The sequence below is a fragment of the Lemur catta genome, chromosome 8 (assembly GCF_020740605.2).
Source record: "Lemur catta isolate mLemCat1 chromosome 8, mLemCat1.pri, whole genome shotgun sequence".
NCBI lineage: Eukaryota > Metazoa > Chordata > Mammalia > Primates > Lemuridae > Lemur > Lemur catta.
The window spans coordinates 48,955,712-48,983,667 of record NC_059135.1 but is presented as its reverse complement, the minus strand read 5'-3'; the positions used below and the strand labels follow the sequence as shown (position 1 = coordinate 48,983,667).

Genomic DNA, 27,956 nt, shown 5'->3' with positions numbered 1-27,956 from the left:
TGAAGGACCCAGCTTGGTCAAACAGCAATTCCCCCTGGAAGGAGGTGGCTGGTAGCCCAGCTCACAGCAGCTGGGGCCTGAGTCCTCGGGCTTTATAAGGGGATCTGGGTGGGCACCAATAGCATCCACTTCACATTGCTTCTCCTTGTTGTTGCCTATCTGGGTCTCACTGTAGGACTAATAAACGTTTGTTGTGTTTTTTTATTAGTAGATACCACAGCCCTTGGGGCCCCATGAAATTAGAGGGCCACGTCCACTCCAGACCCCGTAGCATCTCACCATCTCTCAGGCCGTCTGTAAGAAGATGGGCCTCCTGGGGCACTGATTGGAGTAGAAAAGCTTTATTTGAAATACACATCGCCCTGATCAGGATTTGTTCAAATTCTGCGTTCAATGCTTTCACCTCCTAAAGCATTTTTACATACCCACCCACCCACACCCTCACACACCCATAAATATAGTTTACCCTTGAGGAAGGAAATGTCTCTGTTTTTTCCAAATGAACAAACCTGGGTTGTTATTGGATTATTTTCTGTTTTTTATTTATTGTTATTAGATTAAAGAGTATTTTTAAAACTTTTATAATACCAAAAATATTTGAGTGTCTGATTCAAGTCAAGTACTAACGTAATCACAATAGGGGTATTGGCTCTGTTTCTATCATAAGTAAGCCTAGAAAAATTGGAGACTTTTAAGCAGAAGAGAAATACCAATTGAAATGACAAAAAATACTTCAAAAATTTTCAGAAAGTAATTTTAGTTTTCTTAGATAGACCCAGTCTACTAAGCATAGAGGAAGAAATTTCAACATAATGGAAAATAGAGCATAGAAGATTCTATCTTGTACTGAGATGGGTCGTTTCATTTCTTACATACTTTATTTGTAACAGCAGCAGCATTTTATAATTGAAATAGGGAGAACATTGTTTGCTCTGGTTCTATCTTTTGCCTCTGTCAGTTTGACAGCTTATTTAATTGTAAGTACTATATTAGGATTCGTTTCTATTTCTTTTCGCTGGGCTTAGTAATATTGCATCAGAGCAAATAAAATTATTTGTTCAAAGATACCTGACCTGTGTTTAAGAAATGCATTTTAAGGAGGGAGGATGGGAAGTGGGCGTGGGATAAAAACTTAGCTATTGGGCACAATGAACACTATTCTGGTAAGGGGCACACCAAAGGCCCTGACTTAAGCATTATACAAGATATCTATATATAATAATAAAACACTTGTACCCCTTTAATCAATGTTTTGAAATATAAATAAATAAATATTTTTAAAAAGAAATACATTTTAACTTTTTGCCTTTCTATTTTACCCCTTTTTTTCCTTGGTAGTTTAAATCCCAAAGAAGAAAAAAACCACAGTAATAGAAATCAGTAGCCATAGCTTCGTAGGGACAAGCTGTTATTACAATCTGAGATTAATTTTTTAGAAATGTGAAAAGCATTTATACTTATTATTGTTTCCATTTTCACAAGTTATACAGAGTATTTTTCATCATACACGTATACACAGAATAAATCAAAGATGAACACTTGCCTTCAAATAAGATCTATCCAGGAATAAAAATATATTCTTCTAGAGATACTGTCCATGAATGGGGCTCTTGAAAATAGAAATGCCATTAAATACAGCTGATATCTGTCTAAGAACAGAGAGAGCTCGAATGAATATATTTACACATATATGGAGATCATTTTTATGGAATAGAGTGGTTATCTGCTTTCCTGGTGAGAGTAGAAAGCCACAGATTCTAGACTTTTTATAAGAGCCTACTATTTTCTCTTGTTATTCTGACATTATTCATAAACAGTGCTCACTTGTTGAATTGCAATTCAATATTAAGAAATGCTGCCCACAGGTCCCCAAGGGTTTGTGTATCTTTGATAGCATGGACTTCTTTGGTGTGCCTGTGGCGGGCAGGCGTTTTATGCACACTTTGAAATGTATGCAGCCTCCCCGAGAGCAACCATGACCACAGCACTGCTCCTCTCTGTTAAGAGCACTTTAGATCACGGCAGCCTTTCTGTTTCTACACCGAAAGCCAGGTCCACACGCTAATTGAACATTTGTCATAAAAACAGTCTTGTTTTGAAACTTTAAAGTGCCTCTGTGCTCAGGGATTAACTCTCTGGAAAAATGCATTTTAAACATTCCGAGTACAGGCAATCGAATGCCATTCTGACCCAAATAGACAAGGTGGCTCCAATGAGTCTCTGATGGTCCCTGCACACCTTCAGGTCTACCTAGGAAACTCATTTTAACTTCAGTTAAAAGCGCCTAGCTGGGTTTGATGTTAGAGTTTGCTCCAGAATGTTGTTCCTACTTCTGATGGGCTCGGTGTGCAACTTCTACTTAAGAATCCGCTTTAAGTGTGTCATCCAGCACCAAGAAACATGTGATTTTTTTTTCTTCTTTTCCGTCAGGAAGCTGACAGCTGGGAAATCATAGAAGGGCTGAAAATAGGCCAAACCAATGTCCAGAAACCAGACAAACATGAAGGCTTTATGCTGAAGAAAAGAAAATGGCCTTTAAAAGGCTGGCACAAGGTAATGTTTATCATATTCTGGTTCAGATCATCTTCATAAATAGAGAAGATCTTATTTGCTATCAAGAGGTGGGAAACAGAGTATGGATGTATGTGTAAAACTAATTTGCAAGGCCTTATTTAAAGCATATGGGTTGCAATCTATTATGCCCACAATCTGAGTCTGAGATCTGTAATATATGTATGTATACAGGGCAGAAATATTTACATGCTATTTAAAATCCAGTTTGTACATATTGTTTTCTATTCTGCTTTTTTCATTTAAATTAATATGAATATATTCTTATTAAATATTCTTCTAAATGAGATATTTTAAATGCAAGAATGTATTCCACTAGATGGACTTATATATCCCACCATTATGGGACCAATGCTGTATTGCTGGATATGTAGGACATGTCTAACTTTATTGTCATGATGTCGTGATGAACATCCTTTATACATGAATTTCTATTTAGTCCCTTGGGATAAATTCCTAGAATTATTGTTACCAGTATAAATTAAAGATGGAAAACCACTGATCCTGGCAGTTTGCTTATTACTCTTCAAAGGGTATGGTTTATTCCTCCCTCTCCTCCTAACATCCTTATTCTATCTCCCAGTTTTAATTATGATGAAAATATTTTTCACCGTGTTGTTACTGTTACCTGAGTAGTAAGAATTCTGTGATGCTAAGGAGGAGAAAGTTGTCTTCCATTTTCAGTTTAAACTCTTTAATAGACCACCCTGTATCTTCTCTGAAATCACTGGAAAAACGTATTTATCTATCTGCCACCTCTGCCAATGGACGTTAGCTCAGAGCAAATGGATTTATTGGCTCAAATAGCCAGTGGTGGCTCAAAGAAGGGGGGTTGTATGGATTATAACATATTTTATGTGTTTTAAGGAAAAGACTTAAAAATGAACAGATGGGAAATGTTGCCTCAATGCCATATCTCTGAAAGTGGAATAAAAACAGGCTTCTGGCTAATGTACCCTCTTCCTTGTCGTCTACTGTCTCCCCTGAACCCATAATACTATCCCAGTGCCAAGGATCTGTGCCCACCATTGTTCTTCCTTGGGTTTTGGCCAACTGCCCGTACGCCTTTCTAAGATCACCTTTGCCTCTCATTCTGATCTTACCACTTTGCATTTCCTCAAATTGATGGTCTTGCTAATCCCTTTCCCCATGACATCCTGCAGGTTATCCCTGATAAAATTCTTTGATAGATAGAAATGGGAAAATAGGAAAAAGAGGTCAAAGAAACAAATTTTATGTGAATTGCTAACTTTAATTTAGCCCTCTCAGTCTATGTTTCAGCAAAACTGGCTTTAGTTTGACAACAACTTTCTTCTAGACCATGACCTTGAACATTTTGCTGCATAAATAATAGGAGGGTCTCCCTTGCATTGCCTTTTTTCTTGATCTTTAATACCACCATATATTTATTAAAGTGTCAGTCCATTAGGTTACCCAAGTCAAGGGCAATTGAGTAAGCAAGTGTTTTTCAATTGTAGAGATTCCTTCTTCCCATGCTTACTTACTGTCCCCCAGAACCTGGAACAAAAGGGTTACAGTGGCCTTCTGTGAGTTCTATGCAGGGGTCCCAAGGCCTGACTGCTGGCCACCTCAGCAGCTAAGAGGTCCAGAATCACATGGAAACTTTCCAGCAGAGTAATTTTCCAGCAACAGAAAGAATTCCTGTGTCTGTAGAACTAGAGGAGGGCACTGGACCCACTGTTGATTGGGGCCTGGGGGCTGCTCTCTTGTGAATTGCCCATGGAAAGGAAATCAACAGCAGAGAGTTCCTGAGTGTTTGTGAAACAAAAATGGCCTCATCCATTCCGACTAGACCAGAAGCATCTTGGAGGAGACAGAAATTGCAAAAAACCTCTTTCTCTCTCTTTTTTTTTTACCCTTAATGTATTCAGAAATAATTTTTAATTCCCTTTACTAATACTAGAATGCAAGCATTTTGCTAAGTAGAAATATAAGCATATTGCTAAGGCCAATTAAACTTTCCAGATAATTCATTATTCCTAGATCTAGTCCACTGGCTTCTGTAATGAGCATTTTCAGGAATTATCCATGGTATTCAGGGGAAATTCAGAAGTTTACCTCCATGGTGAAAAATTCCCGGTAGAATTGTATAGAGCTCCTCACGGAATCGCTGTGACCTGACCCAGGTTGTTCTCATTTCTCACTTTCAAAAACATCCCCGTGTGGCTCATTCAGAAGGTCTTAGCTGCAGGTCCTGAGATCCCTTCCCTCTGAAGAAAAATCATGGTGAAAAAAATTGCATCATCATTGCATTATGTATGAAAGAACTCTGGGACTAGAGTCTGGTCTCTTTACCATTTAATGTGACTGACCATGGCCAGATGCACTGAGTCCAGACGCATTAAAATGATCTAATGTATTAACTAATAATGGTCAAGCAGTGTTAGACCCGCACTTGTGAATGTTTTATATAACTCAAAATGCAGACAGTAACAGAGGGGTGTTTGGTTCTTGCAGCGTTTTTTTGTCCTGGATAATGGAATGTTAAAGTATTCAAAGGCACCACTTGATGTAAGTAGCACACAGGACGTGTTTCAAAGATTGATTTAGAATTCTGCTTGAAGTGAGTAAACACTGTAATTGTACAAGCCTTATCCCGCACTTAGTGGCTTTGTGCATGTCTGTGCCTGTAAGATTTCACAAGCTACCAAATGTCCATGTTCTGTAGGTGTGTTTTATGCTTATACTCAACATAACATAAAATCTTAAACTAGTGCATGAAGATTTAACTATTTTGATGTATGTTAATAAAAACAGAAGCTTAAACCTAAAAAGTGACACATTAGTAAGATCACCCTTTCTCTCTTGGAGAGAAAATGCAAATGGGCTTTTTTCTGCATCTCTCGGTAAATTCTGCTTTATGTGTGCTTTTTTGAGATTTAAAACAATCTTTGTTCTTGTCAATGTCCTTTTAAGACTATCTTATGAACTTCATTTCTATTAATACTTTATACATCCTTTTATCTTGGGACTCCCAACTCACTAAAATTATTCCAAATCAATTTTCTTTAGTATATAAAGTGGAAGTTTGCATGCAAGACTGGAAAATTCCTTTCTTATCATCATTGTGATGTACAGAAAATAAAAGAGGGCTCAGATTTAGGTTTTGTCCCCATCTCTGCCATTGAACCAGCTGTGCCCTTGATCAGAAGAGCAGCCGGAAGGAAAAGCTGGCTGCTCCCTGCTCTCTGGTCCCAACTGTCCAGTTCTGCTCCAGCAGCTGTCTTCCAGCTGATTACTTGGGATGTTCTGGGGTATAGGTCAAAGACTGACCACAGTTATTTTAGGAACCACCAAAGATGTCTTTTTTGGAGGATATAAACTGTGCAATTGAGAATTATGAAGAATTAGCATTACCTTTTATGCCAAAAACAGGAACAGGAATAAGATTAATAGTCTTACTTATTGAAATTGGTGTGAAGTCACTGCAACTTCTGCTGTCCTCCGTTTAAGAACCTTAACCTCAGAAGCTTAACTTTTTCTCTTTGTTCAAGAAGTGTAGTATTCCACTTCCCATAGATAAGTTAAAGATTACCTTGAGTTCACTTAAATTCAATACAGAAACACATCAAATTGTGTATCCTTCCAGCCTATTTACTAGTCTTTTGATTTCAGATTCAAAAAGGGAAGGTCCATGGGAGCATAGATGTTGGACTTTCGGTCATGTCAATTAAAAAGAAAGCTCGAAGAATAGACCTTGACACAGAAGAGCACATCTATCATTTGAAGGTGAAATCGCTTTTCAACAGTTTCTCTGTCATTATCAGGGAACATCATTTGCCTATACCAGTGCCTGCACCAGCGGTAGACAAGAGATTGGTTTCACAGTTACCTTCTCCTCTTGCTCATTGTATTAGGTGAAATCCCAGGACTGGTTTGATGCATGGGTCTCCAAACTGCGCCATCATCGGTTGTATCGTCAGAATGAAATTGTAAGATCACCAAGGGATGCCAGTTTTCACATATTTCCTTCAACCTCCACAGCTGAATCCTCCCCAGCTGCTAATGTTTCTGTTGTGGATGGAAAGGTATGACTTTGTCCTATATAGCCTGGAAATTGCTTAGAAAATTATGCAAATGCACAACTGAGTCTCATTTGGGAAAAACCAAAAAGAGAAGGTTAACTTTGTAAACCGATGCTCAGAACACAACAGTGACATTGGCATCAAAGTTAATCTCAAGTGTAGATTAGGTGGTGATCTCTGGTAGATCACCAAGAGAACTGGCAGTTATTTTTCCTTTCTATGAATGGACTGCACCCTACTTTTATGTGATTTTATAAGAATATTAGGAAGTAAAGTAAACATTTGTTTAATCAGCACCCAGAAATCAGGTGTCTTCCTGAATGATAATAAGAAGACCCCAAAGTCTTGAAAATGAAACTTGCTTTCTTGCCTTGAGCTGTAATCTATCCATGACCCAAAGAAAAGCTGTTAAACTTCCCCAAGAAGTTAATGCAAATGAGCTTGAGAATGTGACAATAATATAAGTAGTAGCCTGACTGAGTGGTCAGCCACCCTGGTAAGCATTTGACACTCATTCATCTCTAATCTTTCACATAGCCAAAGTTCAGAGACAGTAAAGAATTTTTCCAGAAGTGACATAGCCCTTAAACAGCTGGGCCTGGATCTGAACCCACATCTGTGTTTCCAACATCAGTGCCCTTTCCATGATGATACCAGATACCAGACTAAGGGAGACTGAAGTTGTTCTTTTGGCTGAAACAAGAGTTCATTTTCTATGTTGATAGAAAGCTAGAGGTGTTGCTTGTTAAAGAGTTGAGGTTAAGACAAAAGGCATGGAAACATCTGTTTCTGCCTTTGATGCAATAATTAAGTTTCCTGAAACACAGCCACATTGCACGGCCGGGGGGTGTGGCAGCTTCACATTTGGCACCTGCAGCTGAGGACAGGGACAGCTGCGAGGAAGCTGGCTGCCACAATAAGCTGGGTTCAAGAACGTACTGGTGAAGATTTTGCTTTTCTCTATTTGCTCACGCAGGACTGTCTGCCAGACAGAGATCCATGTTTCCTTTGCAAAGCATTGAAAAACCTCACAGAATAACTGCAAGACTAAGCAAATCAGTTTAAGTGAAACATTACTGTGTTCAGTTGTTGTTATTTCACTGAAAATTACTTAAGTAATTTTTGTTAAATCTCATTAATTATATTCAACAGGCCTCTCAAACCTCACATCATTTCATTCTGGTTGCAGCCTTGCTGAGGACTATTTAATTATCTTTCTCCTAGAAATAGGGTGTTGGATTAACCCTAATACCAACCAGTTCTGAAGTAAAAGGGAAAGAACCAGCAGGTCGGGGTTAGGAAGGTTGGGAACTTAGAGACGCCCAAGATAGTGTCCAAGTTTCTCTGGGCCTCCTGTGTTCTCACCACAGGGTAGACTGAATCCCAGGTATAGTCCAAATTAAATGAAGAATGAATTCCAAATGGACCTTTAAAAAAATATAAACTTGTAATTGTTTGGTTCTTCCAGCTTCAGCCTATGTCATTGGCACAAAGTATTGATAAAAAGTATATTCATTTCTTCCCTTGTTTTATGTATTAAATAACATGGGTGGTGTCTGACAGTGGAAGACCAAAACCAAATCCTCCCCACTGTTTGCCTTGGAATAAGAAAGCTCTTCAACTCCGGTTTTCACAACAGATCTATTGCTCTTGTCACAAATGACACACCTCTAAGATCTACTCAGTGAAAGATTTCCATTACATTTATCAAAATGCAATATAGAGGGCAAAGAGCTTTTTATCATTGTGCTTGCCTTCTAAGTATCAAGTTATGAGACTCCTGAATGTTAATTGGTTTGTGGCCCTGTGTGGGTAATAAATAAGTCTGGGTTTGTGAAGCGTGCGTATCATTCACTTTATAATGATTTAGAGGAGACACAATCAGTTGTAATTGAATATTAAAGTCAACTATGGAGTTTTCAAGTTATTTCCATTTCTTGGGAAATAAGTTTCTGCTTTTATCACTGTTTCCTGCACTCACCTTCGTATCTATGTACCTAATACAACTTTAATTTATTTCACATAAAATCCCTTTAATGGAAAGTCTATGAACTATAGATAATAACTTGCCAAGACTGCCTTTTATATATTGTAATTTTCAATATGCATTCAAAGCACAAGGTTGCTTGCTAGTGGGTAACGTATTTAGGAACCACGTGTTGAGCAGACCTTGAGCTGATCATAAGAATACAGAGACCTTTTGGTGCTCGTCAGGATTAGATAACAACACACTTGTATGTTGACTGATGGAGACAGCAGTTCCATGAGAGTGTTGTTAATGTTTATGAATTTTGCCTTCACTGAGCACATACTACATTTAGCCAGGAGGCTTTGTCCATATTTTGAGTGGACCCTTTCTTCTTTTCTTTCTTCATATCACTTTGAGGATGCTTATATTTTTAAAAAATCATTTAAATGTACTGTTTTTGCTTTGTAAACATACACTTCATGTCTGCTTTTGTTCATTGTAGATGCAGCCCAACAGCTTTCCGTGGCAGTCCCCTTTACCATGCAGCAACAGCCTCCCTGCATCCTGCACGACAGGCCAGAGTAAGGTGGCAGCCTGGTTACAGGACTCGGAAGAGATGGACAGGTGTGCAGAAGGTTAGTTCTTGCCTAGTGTGGGCTGTGAGAATAAGCCAAAACAGAGCAGAAAAATCTAAAGAGGCGAATTGTGGGCGTTGCTCTCTCCCCCGACCCTCTTGATAACCTTGACTTTTCCTTGCACACCAGGTCCTTCTCCATGTCATGACTCGGGCTTCTGACCTGCCACTTCCACCCGCATCAACCTTCTCTCCTCACCCCTTCACCAGTTCCCTCTGGCTTCCTCACTTCCCACCCCCAGACCCTAGAGCAGTCACACGGGAGAGTGACCCCCAAAGAGAGTCCCCCATACACGCTCCCACACTCTCTCTCCCTCCTCACTAGGCCACTCCCACGGCTGCCTTTTCTGCTATCTTGCCTATGGAGCAGGTGTATGTTTCCTGCCAACCCACCAATAAATGGCAAAATTCCAATATGCTGCACCTTATATCCATGGTTACCTGTTAGTGGTGTTCCACTATGGATCAGTTACTAAATACTCTGAACCAATGCATGATTCCCTCTCTCTGCCATCTCTGAGCCTCTGAATCTCTTCTTACTCCTCCTCCTTGTAATCAGCCAGAGTACGTTGGTCCAGACTTGATCCACAGGCCATTCCCATTCTATGAGACAGTTTTCATTTGACCTTCAAAACTGAGAAAAACAGGGGCAATGTAGAGAGCATTTATTTAATGAGGTTCAATGTGATTTAATTTTTGAAATGATCGTGTAGATGATGTTGGGCCTAGTTTTTTAAAATTACTTTCTTTTATGAAATTATAATAAAAGTAGATATTAGATAAGTTAAAATTTGTCTATCTGTTAGTCCCCCAACCAAAACAATTTTTTTCCTCTCTACCAGTGTGTGAATTCAGTCTACAGCACTTTTATCAGTCCTCTGAGACACCCATATCCCAAACTAGAGCTTTATGTGAAAATATGACTCAAGAGGGATCTCATACTCACAAGTTATTAGCTGACATTCCATTAAAAAGGTTTTACATGGATGTAGTCACAAAACACTTGGACTCTAATTTTAGTATATTAACTTCAGATTGGGGAAAGAAAAGAAGCCCCACTTACTTAAACTCTTGGCTTCAGCAGTGATTCTAGACATTTCCGCCTCTCCTATAACTCCTGACGCCTCACACTTACTCAAGGCATCTAACCTGGCTGCCTGCATGGCCAAAAAGATTGAGTCCATCTCCTGGGACAATATCTATTTATCTGACCAAAATGAATGGACGTTGGCTTTGATGCGGGAAGCCCAGGCTGGTGGAGGGACACACCTGTCTCTCCCCGTCTGTTCAAAGTACTGTATGGTCCGTCCCTGCACCCTTGTTCCGGGCTCGTGGGGATCCTCGTCCTCCTCACCCTGACTGCTCTACCTGTGTCTTCCACCTGCCTTGCTGTTCGCCTTCAGGATTTAGTGCAATAATTATCTCCCCTCCTTGACTGTAACTTCACTCAAATTCCAGATAACCATCTTATGAACCATTTTAGAGGAGCAGGTAGACAGTTTCATAAGAGGAAAACCACAAGACTGCTGAAGCCCCCTTGAGTGTGCTTCTCCGGTGACAAAGGCTATCAAAACAGGAAAGTGATCATGCACACAGAATTTGACTGGGATTTTATTTTCTTTAATTAATTTATTTTTTTAAGACACCAGGATGGGGTGCAGTGGCACAATCATATCTCACTACAGCCTTGAAATCCTGGGCTCAAGCAATCTTCCTGCCTCAGCCTCCTGAGTAGCTGGGACTACAGGTGCGCACCACCACTCCAGGCTAATTTTTTTTATTTTTTGTAGAGACAGAGTCTCGCTATATAACCAGGCTGTTTTCGAACTCCTAGGTTCAAGGGATTGTGCTGAGATTATAGGCATGAACCACCATGCCCAGCCTTAACTGGGATTTTAATGGCTTCAACATTAATAGCTGTTAATTTGTGAGAGTGGGCTTTGAAATCATGTCATAATCAATGGCTTTATAGTTCTAAACCAGAGAAGGGGCTGTTCTGTTTCACCTGCCAGCATCATATAAACATGGATCTGCCTAACTGTATTTGCCATAATTTGGGTTGACCCTTTCATTACCATCACTCCCACACTCTGCCCAAGTCTAACATATTTTTATTTCTGATTTTTATTAGATCTTGCACACTGCCAGTCAAACCTTGTGGAACTTAGCAAACTCCTACAAAATTTGGAAATACTTCAGAGAACTCAGTCAGCACCTAACTTTACTGACATGCAGGTAAACATTACTGCTGAATGGATTTAGGATATTAATTTATAATCTTTACTAGATTGTTCTATGAATATATAAAGTAATATTTAAAGGAAAATAACTATAATCCAGGCTAATTTATATTCTGGAGTTTTTCTTACTATTTTTTGAATTTTAGTGTCATTGCATTAATTAAGATGACTTTTTAAATAATATTTTACATTTAAATACAAACTAGAAGGCATACATGCAGCATCTGAATCATTCTTCTATGTTTGTATTCCATTAGAAATGATAACTTTGAAGATTTAATTTAGGTACTTCCAGAATTATTACCATCTTTTCCTATAGAAAACAATTGAAAAGCTCTCTAAGCCTGTTTTCATTTCGTATATCAGAAAAAAATGTTTTATAATTAAGTTCTTGGCTTTGCTTTTAATGCCCACTACACATCTGATATGCCTTTCTCTCCTGGCTGGTTTGCTTATAGATTCTAACAATGATTTCTTTACTAACTTGCTGTGCTCTCTTTGTCTATACCTGTATCATCTGTGTGAACTTAATAATGCTTTATTGCTTTTAACTATTTGTGTAATGTAGGCTAACTGTGTAGATATTTCAAAGAAAGACAAGCGGGTCACAAGACGATGGAGAACAAAAAGTGTCAGCAAAGATACAAAAATACAACTACAGGTACAGATTTTACTTTTCCTTCATTCATGTTTTTATATACTTTTAAAGTACTAGTCTTAATAGATCATTTCATGGGAGTTAGATTGAGAGAGCAGCTTAACTGCTTTAAAGCCAGTGCTTTTCAAACTGAGTCATTTAAAGTAGCAGGAAATCTATTTATTTTTCTTATTCTGGCATAAGTGAAAAGAATTTAAAAGAAAGGTTAAAATTATACAATATGGCTGCAAAGTGGCATTTTCATTCTCAATTATGGCCTTTGAACCATTAAAATACATTTTAACAAAAAGTCACCTTAAGAATCTAGACTAATAATCTAATGGGTTCTAATGAACATTCATTTATGCATACTAGATCTTAAAAGAGCCTTTTATGTGTCAGCTTTGTCCAAACTTTTATCTAATCAAGAAAAAGTGTAGTAGGTGCAAGAGATTAGAAATCAACAAACCTGTGTTCCAGTCAAATCACTGTGATTTTCTAGCAATATAATTTTGTGCATTTCTGTTAAATTTTCTGAGCTTCCGTTTGCTCCTGGGTAAAGTGATATAGTTAATTTAATGATCTCTGAATTCTCTTTCAACTCTAAAATTCTATCATTCTACAAAAATATTATTGGACCATCAACAATCACTTTAAAATCTGAACTAAAGTCTTAATAGCTCATGATAAATTTAGTTGAAATTTATTTGAAATAAATTATTTATTTGAAATGAGTAGTTTTAAATTTTTAAAGTAAGATCCTCTTATGTTTTGTGCCCCTGTAATATGCTGAAATAAAATATATATATACATATAAATAAATAAATAAAGATCATCTTATGTTATTGTGTTGAAATGATATAAAATATGATAAATGCCTAAAACCTCTTATGTCATAAATCATATCACTTTCAGATATTTAAACTAGGATCTTTATGATTCTCATCCTAGTCATATATTATAAATGACCCTTGCCCTGTGCAGTCAAAATTAGACTTTATGATTTGACTTTTTAAAATTACCTATAAATCAATTTATATTTTAATGCAAAGACAGAAGGAACTGCTTTTCAAAATTCTTCAACATCTTCTGAATAATTAACAAAATAACTCTTCTTTAATTCTGACTTTATTAATATTCTTTGTATTATAATTCTGAATGTGTAAGTAACAAACTGTTGCTTTGCTTGCTAATCTTATGTGTTTGAAAATAAATTTTCAGAAGCACTAAATACCGATGTTTTTTTTTATTTAGAATGTCCACATTCTCTGAACACAATTTTTCATATTCCTTTGTTCAGTATGTTTCTGTGTGTTTTTTTGTGTTTTTCCTTCTATTCATAAAATTAATACTGTAGGGGCAGATGTGCCAAATGATTTCATAAGAAAATTACCTAAAATTGCTTTTGGCAATTTTATTTGTTTTGAGCTCGTGATTGTGTAGCTTTCTGGTTATTTTTTTTTAACCATTGTATCTATGAACCATAGCTAGGAAAAAAGAACCATTTTTATAAGTAAAAGAACCATTTCTATAAATAAAATAACTGAAGAAGTTCAGGATCATAAGAACATATATATTTGTGAATAGATATTATTTCAATCTTGTTTTTATAGGGTATGCCATAGACTAAATTCTCATTCACAGCTGTTGCCTTGAACAGGTTCATTCTCAGAGACTCTGAGCACAGTGTCCTCGGCTGCCCTGCTGCAGCCAGGAGTCCCGCCAGAGTCCCCATAGCACTCAGCTTTGTTTGAAGGACACAAAATGCAACTATGACTACACCTCCCAGTTTCAGCCTGTGCTTTTAAATGTGAAGAGAAGTTATGAAGATTTTTTGAACCATCAGAAGAAAGTGTTCAAAAAGCAAGAAAATATTCTTCAATCATACTCCTGCCACATCTTGGGGTGGTTCATTTGGTTTTTTGTTTGTTTGTTAGTTTGTTTGCTTTGAGACAGAGTCTTGCTCTGTTGTCCAGGCTAGAGTGCCGTGGTGTCAGCCTAGCTCACTGTAACCTCAAACTCCTGAGCTTAAGCAATCTTTCTGCCTCACCCTCCCAAGTAGCTGGGACTACAGGCATATGCCATCATGCCTGACTAATTTTTTCTATATATATTTTTAGTTGTCCAGCTAATTTTTTCTATTTTTAGTAGAGATGGGGGTCTCGCTCTTGCTCAGGCTGGTCTCGAACTCCTGACCTCGAGCAATCCTCCCACCTCGGCCTCCCAGAGTGCTAGGATTACAGGAGTGAGCCACCACATCCGACTGGTTCATTTGTTTTTTAATTTTTATTTATGATATTTTGCTTTATTTTTGTTTTGCCAAAGGGTAAATGGCCCATGTAATTCTAGTTTAGTTATTTCTGAGAGAAATTGAAACCATCTCATTCCTAAACTCAAAGACAATTTTGCCTTCCCAAAAGTGGAAGATTTAATTCCAACACCAAGTAGAGACAAATAGATTTAGGAGTGGCAGTAAACTATTAATCATTCCCAGAAAAACTCCACTTCCACTTAGACTCAGACAAGAAGTAGGGAGAATGTTTCAGAATGTGGTACCATCCCTGGACCTCTTCTGTTTGTCCAAACCAACAGGTTTTCAACTAGCCCTTTAAGATCCTCATTCTCTATTACTGGGAAGTTACTCAAAGTTCCTCCAACATGCCTACTTGGCTGAGGAACCATGAGTTCATCCAGGATGACTGTGACCAATGTGAATATCATTACTCCTCAGCATTTTGGCTATAGAAAGGCATAGCATTTATTTTTCCTCTTGTGGATCAAACATACCCATCGTCTTCTTCCACCTTCATATCCAGTGTTTTCCCTCCTGTTTTAAATATTTTTTGGCTGTGGGAATCTCATCTGATGGTGCCAAGTATCTGTTTTGAGCCCATCACCATCTCGCTACTTGAACCACTTTCCCTGATGACGATTGTTGCAAGCACCTCGAGAGGCTCTCAAGGTGTGACAGCTCATTGTTCATCTCCTCTGTTGTTTGAAACTTTTAGTACAATAACCGTTTGTGAAGGAATCCGGACTGTCTGGTGGTGGTGATTGTCACTGCCGTTGTTATTGATGTTGTGTCACTGAACTTTGTATTCAACATTCTGTAGTGGTTGTCATTTTGAAATAATTATAAAAGAGATCATTTTAAAAATTGACCTCGGAAAGTAAAAATGAAGGACTTGTTATACTGGATGTTGATTTCTTAGTCTTGTGTAGGTCAGATTGTGTTATTGATTGGAATGTGGAGGTTAAATTCTGTACCTTTATGGCCATATTTCTGCTAGAAGCCACTGGGTTGTTGGCCTCAGTCATCCATTGTGTAACCCATGAAGTCAGCGTTTGTCCTAGAAGGTTCTGTGGCAGTTACCATTTACAAAACAACTTCCTGTCTCCCAAACTTCAAATTTTATGATTCTAATAAAACCTCAGTATCATTATGCAGTGACAGTTTGGCTGTATTTTAAATGAGGTAGATGAGGACAAGAGGGAATGATTTTTAAAAGGTTTGGTATAGAAAAAAAGAACCGTTAGATTTCGTATGTTGCTAATAACATAAATCAAATACTAGATCCCTGGATGTTGAAGAGGCTGAGGAATAGTAGGAAGTATGTAGTAGCAGACAAATGATCTGTTGTTGATGTGTGGCTGTCCTAGATCTCACAGATGCTCAAATTACACTGAAGGGTAAAAATAAGTTCTTTCTTTTACCACATTAAGTAGAACAGATTTGGTATAGAAAACTTTTTGTGGAAAACAGATTACATATGTATGTGTGTATGACAAACATATACACATATATATGCAGGAGATCTGTGAAGATGGAGAAGAAATATGAAGTGTAATTTGGAAAATTTTGAGAGAATTGGAGATATAAGAATTTAAAATATTTTTCTGTCATCCCAAAAAGACTAAAGCAGCCATGCTGTTTTTTCAATCTGGACTGTTAAGTGATTCTAAGAAAGTACATCTCAGTTAATTGGAAATGAAATGATTGCTCAACAATCTTGACGAGTCAGGGTCTGTCAGATGGAGGAAGAGTTGAATAGTTAGAGGGAAATACTGTTAACCCTTAATCTCATCCACCAAAAAGAGGAAAAAAAAAAATAAAAGAAAGCTCTGGGATTCTTCTACTGGTTTATGCACAGGTGCACATCACTAAATAAAACCTGTGCTTTTAGTTTTTCATAGTTGATTTTTATAGGCATTGTCACCACACACTGAGGAACTTGAGGGTTTTTTTCCCTATCATACAGGGACTGGCTTCCTCCTTAGAAAATTCTTCAACTTGAAAATCCCAATAGTATTCCTAATGTTGAGTCCCAGTGAGCCTGCTATTGTATATAGTAGGGGATTAAGTGGGTCTTAAAGAACCCTGGTATCCTTCCCCTTAGTTTTTCTCCCAATAAGAAATAAAAAAAAAAATTCTGCCTGGCCACCAGAAGGTTATAACCTGTTCACTTTAGCCTTCTCACATTATTTAATCAGTTTTTCCTGAATTTATTTTTTATTTGCTACCATTTATTGAATGCCTTTTGACTTTAAATAACGTGGTATCACATGAATAAAGCAATTTGCTTATTTATTTTACCTTAAAATCACAGGCCATTCATCAGTTCGTAATTCTCGGTCTTGTTTTAGGGTGGAGGTTATATTCAGAAAGTAGACTTCAGGTGTCTGAGTTATCCGCCATGAGAATGATGAGCATTTCTCATGGTGTGAATGCCCCTTTGAGCTCTTGTCAATGCTAAGATTTAAGAAAAGTCAACTTCAGTTAAAAACTCTCCCTCTCCCTTGTCTGATTATTTTTCATCCTCCCATATCCCATCCTCTCCCTCCCCCATCCTGTGTTTTCTCCCCCTTCTCTTCTCCCATTCACTGTCAGGAAGGGCCACCTGCGAAGGGCCAGTTCAGCACAACTCGGCGCCGGCAGAGGCTAGCGGCAGCAGTGGCTACAACAGTGAGTGGATTTCAATCTCAAGTGGAAGTTTAATAAGAATGAGAACTTGTGTGCAAGGGTGACCCCACCCTCCCCCAGTCCTGATGGTGCCACCCGTGTGCAGTGGCGTCACCTGTAGCTCACACATGGCAGCATAGCTTTCGCATGTTCTCTGGCTGTCTTTGCATGGCAGGAGTCAAACATGGGTATTCCTTTTTGCAATGGAGAACTACTACACAATCCGGTTCTTTTACTATCAGTGTAAGACATAATTTAAGTCAAGTTTGCAAAACTCAGTTCAGTGCCCCATGATGTGGGATTTCCTTAAATGATATTGTTATTTTTTTTTTTTTTTCACCATACTGATACTGGAAACTTTGCTAACTGATTTCTCTTTTTCTAAGAAAAGTCATGTTACTACAGACATAAATTGTGCTTTTTTTTGTAGCAGTGTGACTATTTGAAAAGGATGTGAGAATAAAGAAATGAGAGGGTAAGAAAAGGTGAATTTTGATGTCATCTCTAAATGGCTACCCAAATTACACTTAGCAAGGGAGAATTGTTTTCTGAAAAGAATATTGACATGAAAATCAGAAACTGTGGAAAATCAGGAACTGTGGAAATAAAAAACCACAGAATTAAATAGTGTTTAATCCATATCTAGAGGTTGTTTGTTTGTTTCTAAGAGAAAATAGAATGGATATGAGGAAAGTAGAGAACATATTGAGCTAGGTAAGGTAAATGAAGAATGAATTGTTCATACAGAATATAAAATAGAATATCTAAACACAAGAACCCTTTGGTGGATAAAAGTACATTATAATATTTGCTTAATCCTGAGATCCTATGAACTTTTAAAAATATAGATTACTGAGTTCATAGCAATCATGGATGTTAGTTTTTTGGCTATTAGATAATATTTCCTGAATTAACAATAGTTTTGCTCTCACTAATGGTGGAATATATTTTAAGACTAGAGTTGCTGAAAAATATGAAAAGGTTTTGGTGGCACTGTAGGAGAATGAATACTGGTATGAGGCTTCATGGCTTTCTACTTTATTTTACGGTTAGTAATTGACTCTTGCTTTATATCTGAGTGTTTAGCTAGATTTTTGGAGAAACAGAATTGCTTTTGATTACGAAATAAGCCAGTAACTTGGAATTTATCAGAAAACTGACTCTTACAGTTTTGTGAACATTTGGATAAACAAATTATTGAAATTACTTTCATGGTCAATGTTTATCTTATGCTTATATTCAAATGAAAATAAAGTCCATGATACTGATGTGGTGACATTCTGACAATAGATACATGTCCAATCAGTTAAATAATTCTTTTTTCTTTTAATTTTTTTTTAAGTCTTTCTTTGTAGGGTTCAACATAATTCTTAAGTGTAATTTTTCTTTTATAAAATTAAGAAATCCAAATGATTATTAGAAAATCCAAATGATTATTATTAACATCTCAGTATGAAAAGGAAAAGTCAATCATTTCATGAAAATATTAATATTTCCTTAAGTAATGTACATCTGAGATGACATGTAGGGAAGTGATTATGTTTTTCCTGGGTTTATTTTAATTGCAGATGCATACGGTGAATGTAATACAAGTGGGATTAGTACCTATTTGAATGTAATGGGTTTATATTTTAAAAATTAGGAATAGAAAAGAAAAAGCTTTTAAAAGAAGAAATCAATGCCCACCTCCCAGAATAGCTGTGACTACAGCAGTTACAAGAAAAACTTAGATGCATATAATGAGAAAAGCTACTAACAACATATAATACTGTATTCAAGAATAACTAGAAGGAATGGCTACTCTAGGATCCATAGCTTTGACTCCATATCAAAACATAGTAACATCTAGCAGAACCCTCAGCTGGCTCCCTTGGCCCCTCACCCACATCCCAGTGACCTGAGGCTGGTGACCCAGCTCCCCTATTTCTCACAGTCCTGTGGTTCCCCTTAATTCACAGTCCTTTCTCTTCACAACACTAAAGTTATCCCATGCATTTTGAGCCTATCCTATCCTGCTAAGTACCTTTTATCTGGAATCCTTACAAATGATTCCTAGTCACTCATTTTCCTTGACAACTAAAAGTCTGGGGCAACAGAGATTGCTCCCAAAGAAAAGTGTACCCAAAGACATGTTGGAGACATTTATTCTTCTTGACCCTTAAGCATGAGCGCTCAGAATGGCCACCTTGCAACATCAGCGAGAAAAAGAGAAACACTGGCCCCTTCCCATGGAAGGACACTGAGGGTCCCAAAGTAATCAGTACCCCCAAGGGATCCCTGTACACATAGTGGAAAGTAGCAACAGCAAGAGACTTTTCTTGCTGGCTGAACAAGTCCTATAAGCTTGGTGTATATCATAGACCTACTATGTGTGTTTCTTTCATGTCTGCTGCCATTGCTGGATTTCAGGCCAGCAGTTCCATTGTCGACCCATTTCTCTTTTGACTTCTTCATAGACAGGTGTTAAGAGCATCTACTAACATCCCCATTCCAAACTGCAGCTACTGGTACCAGCATATTCCAGAATCAGGCTTCCTCCCTGTCATAGGGCTTCAGGGTAGAAAGGCCTGAATCCAGTGTTGAGGGTTCTCAGGTATAAACATGGAGAGCTGTAGGCAGCTCCCACTCCAGCCATCACTGACAGAGAAACTAGTTAACTACTTAAATTTTTAATCCCATAATACCCAAATTGATGAATAAAAAACTGAGTAAATAAGTCCCCAGGCTGAAGAGATATTCAATTAGAGTTACATTAATGCATCCTACTTTGTGTTCTCAATTTCATTTCATGAATTCCTCAATTAAAATGACCCATTCCACATACTTCCTTTAACAAAAAAGATATCAATATAAACATTTTCAGCCAGGAATATATGAAAATCCGTTCTCAATTTCCCAGGGAACTGTTTGATTTCAATTTGGGTGGAGTATTCCAAGTCCCCTTCCCTGTGGGTAATACACATAACCACTTTTACTGTTTTAATAGCCAATTTAAGCTTCCATTATGTTCCAAATATAGATTTGTAACTTATGTTTTTCTTCTCATCATCTGACTCAAACATTTAACAGAGAGGTAATAATTTATCTCAAGGACAAGTCTGGGTCCTTCCTGGACTTTCTGAGTTTTCACAGCAGCATGGCCCCATGGACAGCCTGTCCCCCAACTCCCGGGACTCCTCCTCACCCACTCAAGGAAGAGACCCCTCTTCTAAGCCATAGGAGTCCTTGTAATGTGGCCACCAGAATGCAGATAAAGCCCTTTTCCATGATCAGCACCGCATTAAATTGCCCATCACCAAGCATCCACGTTTCTTTTTCTTAATGCTTTTCTAGTTCCTTGTATCAGAAAACTGAATCTTTAATTCTCAAAACTCCCTGAAAACCTATTTTTTCAACTCACAGTCTCTCCACATGTCCTCCTAATCTCCAACTACCTTCCCAGGGATTCTCTGTGGCCCTCTTATAGGACTATGGGGTGACCGCCCTTTCTAGATTTAGCACCACCACAGCAAAAGTCAGAATTTTCCTTGTCTATCTACAAGGATTCTTCCACATAAATCCCGCTCCTTTGTAGGTATCCTAAAATGACCTCAGTTATTGTTATCATAAAGCTACCTGTTCAGGATCCAAGCAAATTATTAACCCCCAGCATTCCATTTTCTCAAATGGCTTATTTGCCACTTATGTGTCTCAAATCTAGAATAGCCAGAAACACAGAGCCTGATAAGACAAACAAGCTGCTGACCTCTCCCAGCCCAGTGTGGCAAGTTCCCCGCAGACGATGTAGAGTTATTGTGCTAACTCCAGATACCAAATGCTCTGGATAACATATATTAACATGCTTAGCTTAGCTGAATTTAGGGGAAAGCTTAATGCTCACTTCCTTCCCCAGTAACCCTTGGATATCTTTTGAGATAAATAACTCCCTGCCAGGGCAGTGCGACATCAGAAGGACTTTCTGTCTCGACTGCCCTCAAACTGCAGCTCAGGCCAGAGTTTTTGATTCTTTCTATCTCTTCCATCTATCCCCCATGTCCACAGAGAGAGAGTGTCCTATACCTCTACCCCCTTTCTCTCACCAAATCTGTTAGGAAGTTTAAAGCAAAAAAATTAAATAAAAGAAACAAGTGGTTCTGACATACATATCCATCAGGCAGGGTGTTTGTTCCTTCCTCCTGTGGCATATTTCCTGTTAGGTGGGCGTGTGAATTATCCTTTCAATTACACAAAATTCAATTTGTGGTGGAGTCTAAGAGTCTGGTTCTGGAAGATAATTGCATGGACAGCTATGCAGTAAGAATTAGGGAGATGTTTCTAGGGATCTGATTTGCAAGAAGAATGGGTACTTTCATTTTCCAAGAATGTTTGGCTGACAGCATTTGTAATGCTCAGGGGAGGAAAAGGTGGTTTGCACCCACCCATCACAAGCCTAGTCCAGCTCCAGACTGAGCAGGGAAGTGCCTGTAGCCACTTGGGAAAATCTATAGTAATATGACTTGTTCTACTCAGTGCTTTTTACTATGGGCCAGTTCATAAGCCATGTTCATGTATATAACAGAGTTGTGTGTAACATATAAAGGTAAACTATAGAGATTTACATAATATATATTTCATTTACTAATATGTATTTTAATAAATCACTTTCAAAAATAATTAGGAGTCTCTTTAAGCCGTTATTGTATTTACTATCAAGATTGGTTTGTGTTTTATCTAATGCCCCCAGAGCAAGTGAATCTTTTGGTACATGCATCTCTTGGATTTGTATGTGTTTAGTAAGAGCCTGCTCCAGGCTCAAAGAAGTGAGCATAGTAGCCCAGACTTTGTAGGAGAAGGTCAGCTCCTCACAGTTCAGACTGCTATTTTCTGCCAGTTATTTTTTAGGTACAATTGTGGGTTCAGAGTTGAAGCTTATCTAGGATTATGCCTTTTCTTTCTGTCACTGTGTAGTCATCTCACACTGTAACGGTAAAAAACCGGTGAGTCCGCACCAGTCCTAAATCAGCTATGGGAAATGAGACTCCCTCTTTCCACCCCAATCACCTACAAAATAAATGAGTACTGAGTGTCTCCGAGTGTGTTATCAGAGAGGAATCTATTATTTTGAAGAATGGGAGAGATCTGTTCTATGTAGGAGCAGGTGGAACAATGCGCTGCTGTTCTTTAATAATTTGTGTCTTCCCCTTTCAGGTTCCTTTCAGTGCTACCATGTCACCGGTTCGCTTGCATTCCTCCAACCCCAACCTTTGTGCGGATATTGAATTTCAGACTCCCCCTGGCCATCTCACTGACCCTCTAGAAAGTTCAACAGATTATACAAAGCTGCAAGAAGAATTTTGTCTAATTGCACAGAAAGGTAACAATAAATATATGCACCCTTTAAAGAACCTCTTTTCTTTGATGAAAGATTATCCTCTGTTCTTTTATCTTTGTCAGTGTGGTAATGGTAGAAAGATTAAATGGTTGCATGTACTGGATGGAGTTCTGTATACAAAATGCAGCAGGACGTGATGCCTGCCTGTTGGGAGAACACACATCACTGATTTACAGTTTGACTAAATAAAGTGTTATGAAGGAGCAGGGAGACAAAAATTGTTATTCTAGGTAATCCAGCAAGATGCTACTACTCAACATCTTTTTTTTTTCAATGTTTCTTAGTTATCATTTAATATATATTTTCTGGTTATCCTTAGCAAGGAAAAAAATAGATTCTGTTTGAGTCTTTATCTTTTTTAATTAAACAACACTCATTTATTGTACTTTAAAATTTGTTGGTTAGGAATTCAGGCAGGGCGCAGCTAAGCAGCTAAGCTTCTGTGCCATGTGTCCTGGACAAGGCTCACTTACTGATATTCAGCCACAGGTGGGGCCGGGCTGAAAGACCCAGACTGGCTTTCCTCATGTGCCTGGCACACTGGCAGGACGGCAGGAAGGATTGCACAGAACTGTGCCCCTCTGCCCCTCCATGGCAGCTCAGGGCTTCAAGAAACTGGGAGTGGAACTGCTCATCCTCTTCAAGGCCAGCGCTGGAACTGGCATGGCAGGCATTTTACTGGTCAAAGCATCTTAGGCCAGTTCAGATTTGAGGGGAGGGGTAGTCAATCCCACCTTTAAGTCTCTTTTTTTATGTGAAATTTTCAATAAGTCTTGTTGTATAAATTAAATGGTTATCATCAGCCACAGAGAGCAGATTATGATAAATAAGAAGCAGGATAGAGTATGATGGACTGAGCATCCTGTCTATGCTTAATAAGAAGAATCTTGACTCCAAAATTAACGTCCCCTTTACTGCTGCAGTATTTAACTTTCAGGCACTGAAGTTCATTTTTTGACTTAAGGTAGTATCTTCTCAGCCATTGTCTTTCAAAATCTCCTGGAGAGAAATATACATTGTGTTGCTTTTGGTCACTAACACTTCATTGTAAATTCATCCCATTTGTTTTCCCTGGGGCTGCTGGTAATAGGTTATGAAATATTCTTGAATATATGTGTTAAGTGGAACATCTCAAATGCGCTCTAATACTCCCGAGCCTGGTGGCTCAGGGAAAGGAGGCACACTGAGGGCATCTCTAGGAATGTTGAACTTAACCAAAATTTGCAATCTCAAACCATTAGTAAAAATGTGCTAGCAGATATTTCTTTAATTCCATGATCCTAAAACAATGAAGCTAAATAATTTTACCCCTTTTCTTCAATAGATTTCTCAATTGAGATTCTGTAAGGCCAACTCTCTCTCACCTGCTGTTTTACTCCTAGTGATGTTATTAGACTAGAGAAATGTTATTTTGTTTGTATAACGGCATGGATTTGCAGCCAGTAACTTTTACTTCCATGGGGAGTGGGTGGAGCAGGTAGAATCAGACAACAAATACGTGAGTTGAGTATGTGAGTATAACGCAGCTGCTAAAGAGAGATGAATAAATTTGAAGGCAGCCCCAGGAAAGCTTTGTGTATTTGATGGAAATCATAATCAATGGGGAGAAATTGAAAGTTTTTACTCTAAGATCTGGTACAAGACAGAGATGCCCCCTCTCACCACTTAGTACTGGAAATACTATCAAGAGCGATCAGACAAGAAAAAGAAATAAAAGGTATGCAAATCAGATAGAAAGACGTAAAATTATATCTATTTGCAGGTGACATGATCCTATATGTAGAAAACCCCAGAGACTCCACTAAAAAACTGTTGGAACTAATAAATAAATTCAGTAAAGTTACAGGATATTAAGTTAAAATACATAAGTAAGTGAGATGATGGATATGTTAATTTGTTCCCACTATCATAACCATTTTACTACATAGATGACTCCATGGCATTTCTATACACAAATAACAACCGAGCTAAAAAAGAAATCAATTTAACAGTCCCACTTATGATAGCATCAAAAATACAATAAAATACATAGGAATAAATTTAACCAAGGAATTGAAAGACCTGTACACTAAAAACTATAAAACACCGATGAGGACATAAATAAGTGAAAAGATATTCCATGCTGATGGATCAAAAGAATTTATATTGTTAAAATGTCCATACTACCTAAAGTAACATACAGATTCAGTACAATCCCTATCAAAATCCCAATGGCATCCTTCACAGATACAGGAAAAACAACCCTAAAATTCACATGGAACCACAAAAGACCCCAATAGCCAATGCAATTCTGAGAAAAAAAGGAAGTTAAAGATATCACACTTTCTGATTTAAATTACAAAACTACAGTAATCTAAACAGTGTGTCACTGGCATAAAAACAGACACATAAACCAATGAAACAGAATAGGGAGCCCAGAAATAAATCCAAACATACATGGTCAACGAATTTTCAACAAGGGCACCAAAAAGAAACAATGGTGCCAGGAAAACTGTATTTTCACATGCAACAGAATGAAGTTGGACCCTTACCTTATAGCATACACAAAAATCCACTGAAAATGGATAAAACACATAAACATAAGACCTGAAATGATAAAACTTCTAGAAGAAAACATAGGGCAAAAGCTCCTTGGTATCGTTCTTGGTGATGACTTCTTGGATACCACACTAAAAGCTCAGACTAAAAAAGCAAAAATAAATAAAAGTGACTATATCAAACTAAAAGACTTCTGCACAGCAGAGATAACAACCAACAAAATGAAAATCAACCTATGGATTAGGAAAAATATTTGCAAATCATATGTCAGATAAGGGGCTAATATCCAGGATATATAAAGAACTCTAACAATTCAACAGGTACATGAAAAGGTACTCAACATCACTGATCATCCAGGAAATGCACATCAAAACCATTATGAGATACTACCTCACACCTGTTAAGATAGCTGTTATCAAAAGGGCAAGAGACAAGTGTTGGCGAGGGTGTGGAGAAAAGGCATCTTTTGAATACTGTTGTTGGGAATGTAGATTGGTGCAGCCATGATAGAAAACAATATGGAGGTTCCTAAAGAAATAAAAACTAGAACTACCATACAACCTAGCAATCCTTCTTCTGGACATATACCCAAAGGAAAGGAAATCACCAGCTCATAAGGATATCCGCACTCCCATGTTCATTGCAGTATTGTTCACAATAGCCAATATTTGGAAACAACATAGGTATCCCATATAGCGGATGAATGATGAAAAAACTGTGGTATACATATACAATGGAATAGTATTCAGCCTTTAAAAAGAAGATCCTGCCATTTTCCACAACATTAGACATTCGGCTAAGTAAAATAAGCCAGACACAGAAAGAAAAATATTGCGTGATCTCACTTATATGTGGAATCTAAAAAAAAAGAAAAAGTCAAATATATAGAGATAGAGAATAAAACAGTGGGGGTTGGGGGGGATGTAGGTCAAAGGATACAAAGTAGCAAATATGTAGGATGAACAAGTTGAAAGATCTGATGTACAACATGAGGACTATAGTTAATAATAGTGTGTTACATTTAAGATTTTTGCTAAATGAGTAGGTTATAGCTGTTCTTGCCACAGGGAGGAGAAAATGGGTAACTAAATGAGATGATGAATATGTCAATTTGATCCACTATAGTAACTGCTTTACTCCCTATATGGGTCTTATAACATTGTGTTGTATTCCCTAAATATACACAATAAAATTTATTTTTTTATAGAAAAAGCCTCTGTTGAAACTACATATTTTCAACAGACACAAATTCTCTGTGCTAAGGGGAAAAAGAGCTTTTCTATGACTGTTGAGTGAATTCTTTAGAAAGCATTATGAATTTTAAAATGGGTGAAAAGTTTGCTTTTAGGGCTCCTGGCAGGGTTAAGGTAATCCAGCCATAAAGCTGTTACCTTTAAATTGATGATGACAGAATATAGCACATAAATCAATAGATCATGAATCTCTTCTGATCCTGCCATTTTTCCCTTTTAATTCAGCCACTGTATTTTGTGCTAGAATTTTCCACTTCTTTTAAAAATAACCTTTCTCAAATAAGGAAATACCTATTTTAGAGACTGTATATTATAGAAACTGTGTTATTATAAAGATAGGAGTTGGAAATTCAACCTCATTTTTGTAGTTCAAAATTAAAGACTGCTTCAGATTTTACTAATGTTGTTATGTATGTAGGAAATGGGGGAGGGGCAGGGATAGGGTACTGTTGCTTTTAAATCTAAGCACTTTGACATCAAGATATTCCTGGCTGAGAATAATCCCAGTGGCATTCTTAGAATCCAATCATTTCTTACTCCAAGAGAACAACTAGTCAGAACTTCTAGAACAGCTGCCTGTTTTATATTGGCAGGACTCATAAAATGCTCTTTTTTGGGGTGCATACTTTTGGGAAATAATTTTTGGATAGTTCTAAATGATTTGCATGAAACTTCATGCTACATAGAACTGCTCAGATATTACCATCAAATACGGCCAGTAAAAATTGTTCCCTTTTTCCTTCTTGGAATTATAAATAAATTTCTAAATACTGATATTTAGAATGGATATTGATATTTTTTATGCTGCTTTCAAATCCGTGTTGGCTTGTCTGGTGTGAAATACCACAATTTTCACCCTGATTAATTACCATGGCCATATTTGTTTGGAGTATAGATATTCCGATAGATTCCATTTTAAGGCTGATTTTTAATTAGATTGTAACATTGCCTTTCCAGAAAATGTCTATGTATGAGTTTAAGTCCTGAGAAGTTTATAATTTTGTATGTTCTTTTTGGATATACTTGACATTTGTTTCTCACTTTTCTCCCCACCCAGTGCATTCTCTTTTGAAGTCCGCGTTTAATAGCATAGCTATAGAGAAGGAGAAGCTGAAGCAGATGGTTTCTGAGCAGGATCACAGTAAGGGCCACAGCACGCAGATGGCGCGGCTCCGACAGTCACTGTCTCAGGTATACGAGACTGTGTGTTTTCTCGTGCATGACACATCCCTACCCCTGTAAGACAAAAGATGGAGAGGCAGGAGGCGATCAGTCACAGGGATGGCACAGTCCTCTGAAATTCTCCCAAGACATTGCAGTGTCAGTGTTGTATTTTCTTACTTTTCTTCCTCAAAATCTCAAGGTAAGAATGAAAATAAACCAAACTTGCTTGCAAGCGTATAATTATTTTGGCTAATTGAGCATTTAATGCCTCTCTGAGGTCATCTATAAGGTTGCCCCTGGTTTTAAAAAAAGAACCATGCATTTATATGATTTACACATACAAAATATGTTCCAGAATATATTCAGTCCAGTGGTAAATGGAACAAAACCTACTAGAGTTTTCACACTTAATATTTTTCCCTTACATCTTAATCTGTTGAAAATTACTGATTACTATTACCCATTTTTTCTTTTCTGATTTGTACTCTTGGGATTTTCTTGCTATCTAAGTTACACTCCCTGAAGCTAGACTTTTATATTTTAATATATATTGTACAGTTGATCTTATCAATA

At 37.6% G+C, this 27,956-nt stretch overlaps 1 protein-coding gene across 6 annotated transcripts in view; it reads left to right on the top strand.

Annotated features, from left to right (window-relative positions):
- The window catches only part of OSBPL6 (oxysterol binding protein like 6), a 202,398-nt gene that overhangs the window by 144,893 nt on the left and 29,549 nt on the right, over positions 1-27,956 (top strand). For 3 of the 6 annotated variants that reach the window (XM_045559338.1, XM_045559342.1, XM_045559340.1), the window contains 10 exons: positions 2,431-2,553; positions 5,050-5,103; positions 6,208-6,321; positions 6,450-6,620; positions 9,089-9,221; positions 11,352-11,455; positions 12,029-12,121; positions 16,986-17,060; positions 22,245-22,410; positions 27,277-27,410. In XM_045559338.1, coding sequence (XP_045415294.1) covers positions 2,431-2,553; positions 5,050-5,103; positions 6,208-6,321; positions 6,450-6,620; positions 9,089-9,221; positions 11,352-11,455; positions 12,029-12,121; positions 16,986-17,060; positions 22,245-22,410; positions 27,277-27,410 — 1,167 coding nt within the window. The remainder of the gene's footprint in view (positions 1-2,430; positions 2,554-5,049; positions 5,104-6,207; positions 6,322-6,449; positions 6,621-9,088; positions 9,222-11,351; positions 11,456-12,028; positions 12,122-16,985; positions 17,061-22,244; positions 22,411-27,276; positions 27,411-27,956) is intronic. The other 3 variants (XM_045559343.1, XM_045559341.1, XM_045559339.1) reach the window with 2 other exon arrangements.